General features: G+C 38.4%; 1 protein-coding gene across 3 annotated transcripts in view; it reads right to left on the reverse strand.

The window, feature by feature from the left end:
* Positions 1-1,313: 1,313 nt before the first annotated feature.
* card14 (caspase recruitment domain family, member 14) overlaps positions 1,314-15,804 on the reverse strand; it is a 73,110-nt gene continuing 58,619 nt past the window's right edge. For 2 of the 3 annotated variants that reach the window (XM_056459867.1, XM_056459868.1), the window contains exons 18-21: positions 15,433-15,597; positions 5,089-5,207; positions 4,523-4,638; positions 1,314-3,853 (exon numbers count right to left, since the gene is read on the reverse strand). In XM_056459867.1, the coding sequence (XP_056315842.1) occupies positions 3,646-3,853; positions 4,523-4,638; positions 5,089-5,207; positions 15,433-15,597 (608 nt within the window). In that variant the 3' untranslated portion in view covers positions 1,314-3,645. The remainder of the gene's footprint in view (positions 3,854-4,522; positions 4,639-5,088; positions 5,208-15,432; positions 15,598-15,804) is intronic. The other variant, XR_008837976.1, reaches the window with a different exon arrangement.

Raw genomic sequence — 15,804 nt, forward strand, 5'->3', positions numbered from 1 at the left:
ATATTATTTTCACATATTTTATTTACTTTACTAAAATTCCTTGTACTTGCAATTTTACTCGAGTACAGATTTTGGATAGCCTTGTCCACCTCTGGTAAAGTATCAGAAGTACATAATATCATTAGAACACAGAGCAAAAATCAAGATCATTGTGAGGTTTAATTTACAAAGCCTGGATTAAGCTGGACTAGCTGGTTTTGGCTGGTCTCCCAGCCTGGAATTGGCCAAAACCCTTCTAAAACCAGGCTGGTCGACCAACTAAAACCAGCGAACCAGCTTTGCCTAAATATCTGGGTGTCATGCCTCATCGCTCTGTTGGGGAGCATATTATTTTCTTGATACATACAATTCAACCATCCATCTATCATTTATTGGTCTACTTTTGTAGGATTTTTTTAACATTCCTGTGATTAACAAAATGCTTGCTGACATTTCTCAGGCCATAGGAAGTATAGTGTCAATGAAAAGCTACAAACTGCTACTTGACTTCTTTTTTAGATGAGCAGAAGGATACATCAATGGAGCACAAAAATAAAAATCTTTACATGAAGAGATATATTTTAAAACATTTGTCACAGGATTTGTAAAAAAAAAAGAAATATACAACAATAAAATGGAACATTAGCTGTACAAGTTACACATTTCCAGATTTAAATTGACTGTTATAAGTTTGATATATAGTTAAACATACACAAGAGTAAACAAAAGCAAATATACTTAACAACATATTAAAGACAGCTTGGTCTAGCAGAATGATAAGATTGTTTAAATTTCAACCTGAAAATGTTGATTTGGTGCTCCAGTATTAACATTCATATAGGGGTGTGACGATAACCGCATCACCGCCTTACCGCCATAATGAGATGTCAACCGCGGTGATGTGGTTATTACCGTCATCACTGCCAATTTTAGTTTATTATTTATTTTTGCTTGAATCTTTCAGTATTGTATAGAAAAACAGAATAAACTAAATAAAAGGAATAAAAGGCCTGACCTAAGTATTTTCCACCTAAATTACAAATTTAGATTACAAAACGAAAACACTGAATCCTTTTTAATAACCAGCATGGGCTGTTTTTATTTTAAGCTTATTTTAATAAAGCAGGCCTAACTCAAATCAATCGCTCCACAGAAAATAAACATTTTTAACGCACTGCTGTAATTTCTATATCCCAATCCCTTTATCAACATGTTTAATACAAGTCATTATTTTAAAGATTATGACTTGAGAATATAATTTTACATCAGCGCTGCACTTTTCTCCTTGTCTCTCTCGCTGAGTTCAGGTGACGGAGTGTTGTGAAGTAGTTAAACTCTCCTCAGTTCAATGTACAGTGTCAAACTGGCACAGGAATATCAGTATATTAATATAGGCTTTGCTAAAAAGCTGGTTAAATGTAGGTCTTTTTTTACAGAAGCTATACAGAAGCGCGAGCTGCGACCACGGTGATGAGTCAACAATCGCATATATTTTGACTTATTTATAGCATATAATAATTTTGTGTAAAGACATTTATAAAAACATGTAGCTAATATATCACAGGGGTTTGTGTAGGAGCAATTACAGTGGAGCATTAATTAAAGCAGTTTATTAAATTAAATAGTTTATTTAATTAAAGCATTAATTGCACAGTTGTGTAGCGGATGGGGATGCACAAAAATACACAATTCATATATTTTCGTCGGAAGAAAAATATTCTTTGAACGAATTTTGTTTTGTACAATTTGTATCTTAGTTTTTGTCGGTCAGTTTACAAAATAAACAAAAATAACTAATAAACTTTGAGGTGAAGCGATGTGCCTCAGGGTCCGCTATATGCCGCGGCCAAAACACAAACCGGTCAAATACAACTGTAATATAAGTAAAATAAAAGTGAAATATTCAGTTTGGAATATTGAGTCTTTGTTAACTGTATGATCAAAATTAAAAGAGCAGCCTATAATATCACTCTTTATGACAAACATCCATTGATCGGTCAGTTTCGCTATATTTAATCAAAGCGTTTAAACTTTTTGATATTTTAGGCAAAGTGGTCTTCATAACCAATGATAGAACTTCTCCACCTGCGACCCACCCATAATTAAACATCATGTAGGCGAGCTGGCTTTTTGATTACCTGAACCGTGTATTAACGGCTGCACCAGCATAACCATCTGCATATTAATAGCAGCACCAGCAGATATAAGAGAGTTTATTAAAAATCCTATATTAATATACTGATATTCCTGTGCCAGGTTGACACTGTAAATTAAACTGAGGAGAGTTTAACTACTTCACAACACTCCGTCACCTGAACTCAGCGCGAGGGCGAAGGAGAAAAATGCAGCGCTGATGTAAAATCATATTCTCAATCTCAAGTTATAATCTTTAAAATATTGACTTGTATTCAAAATGTTGATAAAAGGATTGGGATATAGAAATTACAACAGTGCGTGAAAAATGCTTATTTTCTGTTGAGCGATTTTATATATATGTATGGTTTCCGCTACATTCATTCTTCCATGGCGGGGCGCCAGGCCAGGATTCATCCCGCCACGGCTACATTACAGCTGCTCATTCAAAACATTTTATTATTTTAATAGCGGGTGATAATCGCACCAAAGTGTATTAAAGGGTAAGTGAGTTATAACAGCGCGAACTTTTCTGTAACAGTAGTAATGCTGTGCGTCTTTGTTTAACCCTTTAAGGTTACGTGCTGACTGACTGACTGGCTGACTGTGACAGGTGCATGATGCGTGAGGCCAGCAAACACGACGCCGTTTTACTTTATTTCAGGACGCATTAATAGCGGAGGAATTCATAATTATTCCTAGAAAATCTAATAAATGCTGGAGACATACTCGTTACATTAACGCACTAAATCGCACTTCAGCAGCGCTTATTTGAGAGGGCACAAGAAGATCTGCGCGCTCTTAAAGCGGCTTATATTTGAGGGGGAGGCAAGAAGTTTTGTGCACGAGCAGAAAAAAAAGCAGAGATCCGCATGCTGTAGGCTATTATATAAATGGGATCTCGGCTTCTAATACTGCACTCACGACATTTGTCATTGACATAACGCCACAGGTAGTTAGTAGATCTGTGTAAAAAAGGCCTGCCGCCACAGCTGGAAAAAATCCTAGAGGAAACATATATATGCGCGGTTAACCGACATACCGCATGATTTCTTGCTTCATCAACGCCGTAACAGAAAATCCGTTACCGTCACAGCCCTACATTCATATTATTAATATTATTGAAAAAAGTTGCTCTACTGAATATTTTTGACAGTATTACTTGCTGAATAAAAGAGCAGCATTAATTAAAAATTTAAAACAATATACAAGTCTACAGTAGTATTAATTTCCATCAATTGCCATTACTGAATATGTAAGAAATATTTATAAGCATTACAGTATCCTACTGTCCTCAAACTTTTAAAAGTTAGATTATTGCACCATAATGCATGGTTTATGAGGTTAAAGGGATTGTCCTTCCCAAATTAAAATTTACCTCACCATTTCTTCTTCATGTTTTAAACTTTGAGTTTATGAACACAAAAAATAACATTTAGAAAAATGCTAGTACCCATTGATTGCCCATTGAAGTAGAAAAAACCTTAGCTCTGTAGCAGTCCTCCATTTTTGCCATAAACTCCTATTGTTGCCTCACCAGGGATCTGACTCAACCCACACAATCTTGTTCTGTTCCTCTGTCACCACACTTTTGAGAGTGTCCACTAGGGTGGCGGTATCATGCCAGCTTTCTGGTGGAATACTTCGGTAAAGGCAGGGCAGTTTATCTAGAAGTGGCTCCTCGCTGCAGAAACACTCCAGCACCTGAGATTCAGTAACGCTGTTCTGCCGTAATTTGTGTCTGCAATACAAAGTATATAAATAAATATTAATACTCTGAGTAGCATTTTGATGATTGTTATTCAGAGTTTATTTAAAGGGAATGATTTTGATTGGAAGTTTGTTGGCAGCAATACATCCCTAAATCAATAGATGGCACCTCCACTGACGTGCATGTGCATATTTAATCATGACAGAAGCTGCAATAATAATAATAATAATAAGAACAACACAGCTTTTAGACATTCCTAGAGCAACATAACTGAGACCCCCTCAGCCCTGAAATTCTCCTCTTTCTCTCTTTTTTTCCCTATTATATGCAGCATCAACATGTTGCTTTTAGTGGCTTACCAATGAGACCAATGTAAATCTTCTGGCCTCAAACACACATTTTACTGGATCAGGATTAAGTAAACTGTTACTTGCAGTTACACCATCAATATCAAACAATTCAAACTACACCTCACAACATACAAAGGCAACATATTAAAGTTTTTGTTGAGGGGACCTGGAAATTTAATACCTTTAGATAAAATGTACCTTTTACATTTAGTCATTTAACAGACGCTTTTATCCAAAGCGACTTACAAATGAGGACCTTTTGAGTCTTCATTATCAGGAAATGCAGCCCAGGCCATTACTAGGCCAAGTTATTGGTCTGATAATGCCCATGTGTGACCATTGATACTACCTCAATCTGCGGAGACTTCTCTCTGTTGATATGATGTAGACAATGATGGGGAAGATTTCAGCACGATGGAGACGACACACACAGTCCAAACCAAGAGGTAAAACACAGTGAGTACCCTATTTAAGAAACCAAATATTAGATTATAGTATTGTGGACAGAGACGTGACTTATAGTATGTTGACAAATATGGCTTATGTGTTGTAAATGTATATTAACTATAACCATTTTATACATTAGCACAGGGAACTTTTAAAGCCTAAATACCTTTTTGTCCTACTGAAATCACATGACAGGTATGAGTGAAAGATGTATTTTTGGGGTCAATAAAACTAGTTACTAAATACCATTTTAATACAATAAATTGAATATGAGTTCAGTTCAATTCTTTTAATTTCACCTCTGACCTTATTTTTACAGAGCATATTTCTAGGCTTTCAGCTACTGCAATTCCTATTACTGCACTGTATTATTGTCAAATCTGTCATTTTGTTTTGTTTGAATTGAATGCACATAAGAAATTTGCCAAGCGGACATTTGTTAATATGACAGCAGCGTTTATGACAAACCCGTTTCATGATCTTCTCAACTCCCTGCAGTGTATAGCAAAGGTGTGTTTTTGAGTCACACTCTTCAAGAATCTCCCCTTTCTGCATTTGCATGCCATGCTCACTTGTCATTAGCAGTTCTAAAATAAAAAGAAAGGAGAGGAACAATTATTAGAGCGATTGACTAATCATTGATTGTTTCAATGACTAATGAGAAGACCCCTATTGCTGCTTGGCAAATATATATGGAAGGTTATTAATAATTAATTATATTAATGGAAGGTTCAGTAAAGCAATGGTCAATACAGGGGCAAACAGGTGTAAACAGGCTATCCAGAGTTGTAGTCTTAAACACAGGCAGATAAGGCGGCACAAAAGACAGGCGGCAGACAAGAATGAACAAACTTACAAAGCGAGGGTCAAAACACGGGAAAACAAACCAGGAGAAACGCGCTGTAATATTCGTGGGATAAAGACTCGGCCCTGAATGAATGAATGTGAGGTGTATTTATAGTCCATGTAATCAGTGTAGATGAGCAGCGGCTGTGTCTGTGTGCGTGAGTGTCCGGATTATTGTCAGCCGTTACCAGCGTTGATGAGCGCAGGGGTTTCTAGGAGTTGGAGTTCGCTCAGAAGTAGTCTCCCATATAGGAAACCCCGCTGGCAATTGGCACAAACTACAGGAAGTGATCACCAGCGAAGACAGCTCCACTGGCATTCACAACAGAGCCCCCCTCTACGAGCGGATTCCAGACGCTCTCAATACAATGCAGAAGGGAGGTGGAGCAAAGGAAGAACAGGGGGAGGGATGGAGGGCCAGAACCATGCAGCAGAGGTGTACCTGGAGCGTGGAGCTTTGGAGGACTTGGAGCGTGGAGCTGCGGAGGACCTGGAGCGTGAAGCTGCGGAGGGCCTGGAAGGTGGAGCTGAGGTATGTCTGGAGGCTTTGGTTCAAGGAGTACAGGTAGTTCATACAACCCCAGTGGATCAGGAGGCTTTGGTTCGAGTACTGGCAGTTCATATAACCCCAGTGGGTCAGGAGGCTTGGGTTCAAGGAGTACTGGCAGTTCATATAACCCCAGTGGGTCAGGAGGCTTGGGTTCAAGCAGTACTGGCAGTTCATATAACCCCAGTGTATCAGGAGCCTTCGGTTCAAGGAGCACTGGCAGTTCTTTTAACCCCAGTGGTTCAGGAGGCTTGGGTTCAAGGAGTACTGGCAGTTCATATAACCCCAGTAGATCAGGAGGCTTTGGTTCAAGAAGCATAGAGAAGTCACATGACTCTTGTGGCTCTGGGAAGTCACATGGCTCTGGCAGCTCTGGGAAAATCACACGGCTCTAACAGCCATTCATGGACTGTGGTGACGGCTCTGGCCATTCGTGGAACTCAGGTGGCTGCTCTGGTCATTCGTGGGACTCAGGGAAATCTGACGCCCGACATTCGAGGAATTCAAGGGGATCTGGTGCCTGCCATTCAAGGACTTCAAAGGACTCTGGCGCTCGCCATTTGAGGAATTCAGAGGAATTTAACGCCCGTACTTTAGGGAATTCAAGAGGATCTGGTGCCTGCCATTCAAGGAGTTCAAGAGGATCTGACGCCCACCATTCAGGAAGCTCAGGTGGCAGCGGCCATTCAGGAAGCTCAGGTGGTGGGGGCCAATCAGGAAGCTCAGGCGGCGGCCATTGAGGAAGCTCAGGCAGCGGCGGCAGCTCAGACAGCGGCTGCACCAGCTCTAGCAGCGGTGGCAGCAGCTCTGGCAGTTGCAGCAGCAGCTCTGGCAATTCTGGTAGCTCTGGTGGTGGCAGCTCTGGCAGCACTGGCGGCAGTGGCTCTGGCAGCAGCTCTGTTAGCTCTGGCAGATCTGGCAGCAGTGGCTCTGGCAGCGGCTCTGGTAGCTCTGGCAGTAGTGGCTCTGGCAGTGAGACTCTGGCAGTTCTGATGATGACTGAAAATCTAGCAGCTCTGGCAGGGACTGAGGATGTGGCAGCTTTGGCAGTGACTGAGGATCTGGCAGCTCTGGCAGCAACAGCTCTGGTGGTGGCAGCAGCTCTGGCAACTCAGGTGGTGGTGGCCATTCTGGTGGCTCAGGTGATGGCATTTCAGGAACTGGAACAAGAACTATGGCAGGAACAGACTCTGAACAGGAAACCATCTTCTGAGCTGGTGACCGACTGGCGCTTACCATATTGTGAGCTGGAGGGCTGATTGAGGCCACTTTGTAAGCTGGCAGACTGGAGGCAGCCATTTTGTTAACTAGAGGACTGGAGGTGGCCATCTTGTGAGCTGGAGGACTGATAACCTGGAGACATGAGTACAGGTGATGCCAGCATTACGTTGTTACTGAGTTGGGCAGCAAGCATTGTTGTGGGTGGGTCTTGCTGTCTATTGCCCCCCCTTCTCCCCAAAAAAACATTTAGGAGTTTCCTCTACCATTTCACCAACAATAAAGGAGGACCCACTGGCAAGGAGAGTGGGTCCTCAGTGGTTTCAGTGTTTCATTTAGTCCATGACAAAAGAAATCAATGAGTATGCAGTCCAGGAGAGTTGTGTCATTAGCAATATCCAAAAAGGAATTTATATGGTCCTCGAAGGAATTCATACCTTGCTTTAAACTGACGAGACAGCCTGCTGGACCCATTTTATGGCCGAGTTTTCTGTAACGAAGGAGACGCTGTGAGCAGACTTGTGGATCCAAATGCAGGTTTCATGGAAGGTTCAGTAAAGCAATGGTCAATACAGGGGCAAACAGGTGTAAACAGGCAATCCAGAGTCGTAGTCATAAACACAGGCAAATAATCAAAAGACAGGCGGCAGACAAGGATGAACAAACTTACAAAGCAAGGGTCAAAATACGGGAAAACAAACCAGGAGAAACGCGTTGTAATGTTCGTAAGATAAACAAGACTCAGCCCTGAATAAATGAATGTGAGGTGTATTTATAGTCCATGTAATCAGTGTAAATGAGCAGCGGCGGCTGTGTCTGTGTGCACGAGTGTCCGGATTATTGTCAGCTGTTACCAGTGTTAATGAGCGCAGGGGTTTCTGGGAGTTGGAGTTCGCTCCCATATAGGAAACCCCGCTGGCAATCAGCACAAACTACAGGAAATGATGTCAGTGGAGACTAAAACACATTTTCTAAAACACATTTGCCGCATTCCTTGATGCTATGTCTTTCAATAAAATTGCAACAAGTGCCATATCATTAGCATACTTATATAGTTTAAAATTTGCACTATGCGTTCTCATTGCATTTGTGTAAACAGAAAATAATAGAGGATAAGACACATCCTTGCCCCTGTATTTAGGACCGTCATATCTGACACAACTCCCCTTTTTCATACTTGTTGTGGTCTATACATTAGAAAATGTTTAATCCAATTAACAATTTCTCTATTCACTCCAAGACCACCTTAGTTTCAATAACAGTTCCTTCATAAAATTGTATATATGAAGAACACTGTTAACCCTTACTGTAGATTATGCAGTAAATAACTATAAAGTGTTTTGCTGCGATAAAAGGAAACAGTATTTTACTGTAAAACGAGCAGGATTTGTATGAAATTGTGTAGTGCAAAGAATAAATTACAGTAATTTACTTTATGTAGCCATTACAGGTAGTAACTGTGATAATAAATGGTAAATTACCAACCATTTCTGCCCCATCTACTCATCTACATCTACTACATCTACTATTGTGCTATATATAGAAAAGTGCATTCATCTTAATGCAGAAAACAATGATTTAGACATTGACGCACACATACCCAGGATGTCTGTATTATTCTAAACACAAAATTGTGAAATATGTTGGCCCTTTAAGGTAGCCAGTTGTTTGATTTGTTTACTTCTGAGTGTCCTCCATTCTCTGTTTAGCAGTTCAGATGCAGAGTCTGATGTTTTAAGCCATAAACAAGAATCTACAATGAGTAAGTAAAATGTGTTCAAATGTTTTTGAGGGTTTCTAAAATAAGTTTGTGTATTAAGTTATATTGTTGTTGTCTTGAACTGTGTACTTGAAGGCTACATTGTTAGCTAGTTAGCCTAACTTCTGGGCCTGTTCTCTTTGTCTCTCTCTCCCTCCCCCTGTGTCTCTCCTTCTACCTCTGGTAACTTTAATTTTACATTTAAGCTGGGTACAGTTTATATCATATGTTTTATCATTTCATATTTGATCATTTTATACAGTTATTTTGTAATTAATTCAGTTGTAACCATAGAGAATTATTGTCATTAAATCATCTCATTTTCAAGTATTTGTGAATTACTTTTGATTTAACATCAACACTTAACTGTTCCATATTGCAATACAATACAATCACATAATATCAATGCTCTCCCACATTTATAGCTATTAATACTGCCCATTCGGCAGAACTACAGTTCGAACCGCTGTAGTTTTAATTAACCTAATTCTACAGATGGTGCCGAAACCCGGGATCCTTTGCAGAGAGTTTTCTGAAATTTACTTTAGCCGGTCATAGCTGGACTTTTCACAGCTGACCTGGTGAATGGATTAAAACTGGACTTCTAACCACAAGAGTGGGTAAGTCTGCTTTTATTGTTCCTCCATTTGCTTAAATTGCATGAAACAGAATTTACAAGACTGTAATTCGTTTCAATAGTTAAATTAGGTAAATTTCAGATTACCTCCTCAAGGATGGAAGGGTTCATTTCTGAAGAAAGTGATGTATTGTTTGCTTTATGGACTGAAAAAGTTGAACCTACATTGTGCAAACTTAGCAAAGAAGGACTTAAGTTAACAGGCTCAGACTCTACATTGTTTGCATGGTGGAATGTAATTGGCAAAAATGGAAAAAAATCAAAGCGTGGTGATGTAATTGAAGCGCTTAATTACATGTGTTACTCAGGACTGCGTAACATGATGTCAAAAATACCTTCAATTATAAAAGCTAGATGTGAAGAATTTAATGTTCACAAATCAGAGGCAGAGAAGTCAGAGGCAAAAATTCTCGATCTCCAGTCACAGCTTGATAATTTATTAGCTGAACAGTTAGCCCTGGCTGAAAAATGCAGAAGTCAAAAAGACACTATTGCAGATTTAAAAGCTATGCTAAAAGGACAGAAGTTTGTGTCTCCCAAAATGCTTAACAGCGGTGGGATTGAAAAGCATGTTCACTTCTCAGATGATGTTACCTGTAATAAATCTGAAATGATTTGTTCAGAGGCCGTAGCTCAAAACAGTTTGCCTGTTTCAGTAATTAAGGTGATGCCACACCATAGCGCAGCAAAGACGCATGGTGTAGAAGCATTAGAGAGTCTTAAAAACCCTGAAACCTCAGATGATCACAGCAATCAACCCTCAGGCAAACAAAACAGGCTTTATATGACCTGTAATAAGTTTGGCCACAGAGAGGAACAATGTTGGACTTCGGGGCAGGGAAGACCTCCACCATATTTTCTGAGAAAACGGAAATCACTAAAGAGCAACAATCAGTGGTCTTCACGTAACAAAAACTCATCTGTTAATAACACACTTAGTGAACTAACTGCAATGTTAATACAAGGCCTGCAACTGTTAACTTCCTTTGCTGGTGGGTTAGCAGCCTAATGGCAATAAAAGTTAACAATTCCTGATCCTGTTTGCATTTCCAAATTTGTTATATTTGTGTTATACACATTTTCATTTCCATAGAACACAATGGTATTGTGTGATACTACATGTACACATAGACTGAGTAATTCCTTAAAACATGATTTTCTTACTGTAGGTGTAAAAACACTCAGGTCTGAGGTTTTAGAAGCCACAGATGCATTCTAGACCGCATGTCATGTATAAAAAAAGGAATTAACTGTATGCTAAAATTCATTAATTTTAAGGTACTTGTGTTTATATGTTGGATGAGTCTCATCTCCTAAAAGTGGTAAACTCTGCTATCCTCAATATAGCTGCAGTTTAAACTACAAACAGGAGTATAGAATTGCCTTGTGGCTCCAGTGTAATAACTGCAGTAACTATGAAAATGCTTTCTTACAGGATTCAGCCTTAAACATTGCACTTTAGCATGCTCCTTAAAAAAACATTGATTTGGAAGTATTTTGAGCCAGATCACATTCACATCTCATGCTCAAATTCCATCCTGGCTCCCTGTTACAACAGGACTAAATTTTACACACTGTCGTAAAACTTCCACCCTTTGTGGCGAGCATGTTTACACAAACACATAGCCTCAGCTGAAACACTGCCACACAGAGAACATTTCAAATCTTCACACACACATAGTCAAATTCACATTTGTCTGACACTGCTTCATATAGATTTTACATGTTATTTAAGTCTTTTCAATCAGACTTTATCATAACTATAGATTTTTCATCTTTGTTATTTCATCGTTTTGTTATTTTGGTTTCTTTTGATTATTTAACCAGTTACTTATTATTTGTTTCAATAAGTTATATCAAAATGTAAATTGGGATTCTAAATCCAAAATGCTGAATTGTTGCTTTTGTAACATTATTGACATCTCTACAACAAAAGTTATTTGTGTTTACTTTGTTTTTAATCCATCTAAATGTAATTGTGATTGTCTTTGAACACTGATTCATTTAATTCACTGTATTTGGTTACACTGAATATTTTGCTGATACTCTTAACCAGCTATTGTTGATTTTGTTGTAAAGCAATTTAATTTTGATGTTTCCAGATATTGTGTAAAGAGCTTGTTTGCTTTTTATTTTGTCTTAATCTTGACCATATTTTTAATTACATTAATTTAAGAGCATTTTGCTTGAGAAGAACTCAAACTGACCACATCAATCCTTTGATCAATGACAAATGCCATGTGTTTGCTTTTGCTGTTTGTTGTGCCATTTGCTGTTTTGAAATACAGGATCCATGGAGAAAAGGTTCACGTCTTCTGATCTACTTCAAGAGAAGAGCAGGGGTTCCCTGCATTCCTCAGCACCTATTCTTGTGGGGGTGTGAAGGACAATTTGCATATAAGCAGTGCAACACCATTCGACTGAAACCTCTCACACAGGGCTGAAGGACAACAAAGACTGACCATATACCTGCAACAAGCTTGGACAGGAAGTCCGAAGATAACAGCAGCACACATCGCAAAGCATATTTTCATCATTAATGTCACCCTTTTGCCTCTATAAGTGTCACAACGGTGCCAGGGGAGGACTGTAAGAGGCTAAATTATTATATGCGTTTGTTTAACTGACAAAACATGTATTTTTGACTCAAGAAGGTCCATACTGACTCCAAAGGCAGATACTGATAAGATCAGGGCCTGGTCTGTGGACTTTGGGGGTTTTACGATGTGGTCACATGTTGATTGGTCAGTTTGAATGTCTCAGCATTTGGGCTTTAGTCACATGGTCAAGAAAGATACAAAATAGGTGGTAAAACGCTGCTCTGTCTTTTTTCTTTTCCTTGCCTGCCTTTCCTGGTCTGCTTTCCTCCTCTGGTCCTCTCCACCTCTGAATATTCTCTGACTCTACTGCAGTCAGGCTAACTTCTGGGCCTGTTCTCTTTGTCTCTCTCTCCCTCCCCCTGTGTCTCTCCTTCTACCTCTGGTAACTTTAATTTTACATTTAAGCTGGGTACAGTTTATATCATATGTTTTATCATTTCATATTTGATCATTTTATACAGTTATTTTGTAATTAATTCAGTTGTAACCATAGAGAATTATTGTCATTAAATCATCTCATTTTTAAGTATTTGTGAATTACTTTTGATTTAACATCAACACTTAACTGTTCCAAATTGCAATACAATACAATCACATAATATCAACGCTCTCCCACATTTATAGCTATTAATACTGCCCATTCGGCAGAACTACAGTTCGAACCGCTGTAGTTTTAATTAACCTAATTCTACACCTATTTCCAGATTGTACAGATGCTAACAGTGTAATGTGTCTTTATGGCAAATAAGCAAATTTTATACACATAAAAACATTAAATTCCAATTTAATCTTTTAATGTTTTTAACCTTATATTATTTAACCTTGTAAATCAGGAGTCAAGTAATGCCACATTAGAGCTTATTCAAAGGTAAGTATTATACTGTATATAAACAACATACATTTAAAGGCAAAATTAAAAAATCTCTCTCTTTAACAGCACTTCCATACATTTTTTGCAGAGGCTCAATGAAGTTGACTGGAAAACATCAAATGAAGTAAGTAAAAGTGGTATTTGTAGAATAAAGGGTTTCTTAAATAAATGCATAAATCAGGTTATCTGTTTTGTTTTTTATTCCTACAGGTTTGGAACAACATCAGGATCAGTGCTGAACGATTTTACATTTTTTGCTTTGGATGGAGTTTGTTTATTAATTAATTTATATTGTTTTTTTATTGGATATGTGATTGTGATGTACGACAGTACGACAGAATTTCGCACACACAAAGCCCAGTGTAACCGCAGCTTTTCTTGTTGATTTCTAATAAGCCTCAATTAGTTTGATCAGGTGTGTTTAATTAGAGTTAACGCTAAACTGTGCAGACCTGTGGCCCTCTATTATATGGTATCAAATGGTATTTAAATGTTTGACACCTTGTGCTATATACGCTGCATGTGTTGTTTATGAATTGAACCTTTTCATTGTAAATAGAAAAAATTTATTGATATCTGCAGATTTCTTCAATTTTTTTGTACATTTTCTTTTGTATATTTGTTTGAAGAATTTATATACTTTCTAATTTAACAACACTTAGGAATGCTGATTAATTTTAGTAACACTACAATAACTATAAATGACATACCGTTAATGTGTATGCAATATAATGCTGTGAGTTGTAACAGGACAGTATTAACTGTGAGCAGTTTCCAGTTAGTTACCACTACTGGTAACTACCACTACCACTACTAATTAACTGGCAACACTGTTGCCAGCTACTTACTGTAATGGTTCAGTCACTGTAATGGCTTAGTTACAGTAATTAACTGGCAACACTGTTTCCAGTTACTCACTGTAACCAAACCATTACAGTGAGTAGCTGGCAACAGTGTTGACAGTATTCTACTGTATAAAAGCCTGGTAAGGTCTAACTGCGTTCACACCGAAAGCGGTGAGAGCGTCCAAGATTGCTCTGGCCGCCCTGGTGACAACGCTCTGCCTTTAGCTCCGGCGGCGAGAGCGTCAAACTTCACTACACTGATCTCATATTTAAAGGAGCTGTTGCAGCATATCAGGTAATTCCATGATTTCTAGCGTGAAAATGTTGCGCATTTCTTATCAAATTCATTTACCATTGGAAGATCAAGTTGCATGTGGTGTGGCTTTGCTCTACTTAATTATCCAATGTGTCCATATGTCTGAAATATCCTGAAGCAGCAATACTGTTTTGTACTGTCGCGTGAGATTCCCTCTTTTTTAAAGATAAATATATATATATAACATTAATGCACATCAGTAACTCTCCAGTAACTTATTTAATGCATGTTCCATATAAGAAAACATTGTAAATAATTGAAAATCCGGCGACCGCTATATTAAAACCCTTGGGAACAACTGTGGTCGGAACCAAAGTTCACAGGTCTGTGTTCTCTGAACTCCTCTCAAGCAGTGGACTTCTTCGTTCTGATTGCTTGATGCCGAACCGGGTCATAGCTCATTACCATAAACTTGACTTGATTTAAACTCTGCTCGACGCCCACACAGGCGAAGACGCGCCGCGCTGCTCCTCACCGCTTATCGCCGCCGCCTTTCATTGAAAATGAATGACTTCCGGCTACTTTGACGCTCTCGCCGCTTTCGGTGTGAACGTACGATAACAGTGTAATACAGTCCGTCAGTTATGGGGGTTGCTGCATGAATCAAAGACATCTTAGTTTGTAGTACAAAAGCATGACATAAAATAATATAAAACATATAAAACATGACAGTGTTAAGCATAAATGAGTACACACCTCACAAATCTCTCCTTTAAATTAATATTATTTTAACTATTATTAAAAGATGATATACAATAAAACATGTGCATATGTAGGTGAATAGTCAGTACCAAAGCCAAAACTGAAACGAATCTAACAAAAAAACATTAAGATCACAGTGAAATCAAATCAAGAGAAACATTAAAAAAAATTGTCATTTGTAATTTTTTTTTCAAAGACTTCTTTGAATTTAAATGTATTATCTGTCTATTCTTAAAGATCTTAGGTGACCAAACTCTTTGTTTTATTAAACACTTATATCCATTAAAATCTTTCGTTTGAAATGAACCAACATATATTGGCTATATTCACTAAGAAATGGATAAAATATACATTTTCAAAAGGGGTGTACTCATTTATGCTGAGCATTTTATATACACAATTATGACCGGAAACTTTTTTATTTCTTTATCATCGTGTAGTTATAGTATGGTTTCTACATGCTGTTTTTACCTGGCTCACAGAGCTGATAACCTTCCTGTTCTGCCAGGCGTTTGTGCAAGACACGGCCAAGGATTGTGGGAAGGAGGAGGACTGGGCGGCAGATGGGAGGGAACCGGGGTGTGACCAGTGTGAAGGGCATCAGGGTCACACATCTGCTGGGCAAACAGCCATCACCTACAACAGAGAAAATTTTACTTGATAGTTTCAGTATAAAGATATTAAATTCAGATACAAAATTTTGCCTGAAAATGCATACCACACCAAAGGAACTTATTAGCACCTCTCTCTCATGCACACCCTTCCACTACTCTTCATGAAACTATGAACCAAATGTGTTATATTTCTACATAATCTTTGTGAGAGTTAAATCAGTATAGTAAC

This window comes from Danio aesculapii, chromosome 6 (genome assembly GCF_903798145.1).
Source record: "Danio aesculapii chromosome 6, fDanAes4.1, whole genome shotgun sequence".
NCBI classification, from domain to species: Eukaryota; Metazoa; Chordata; class Actinopteri; order Cypriniformes; family Danionidae; genus Danio; species Danio aesculapii.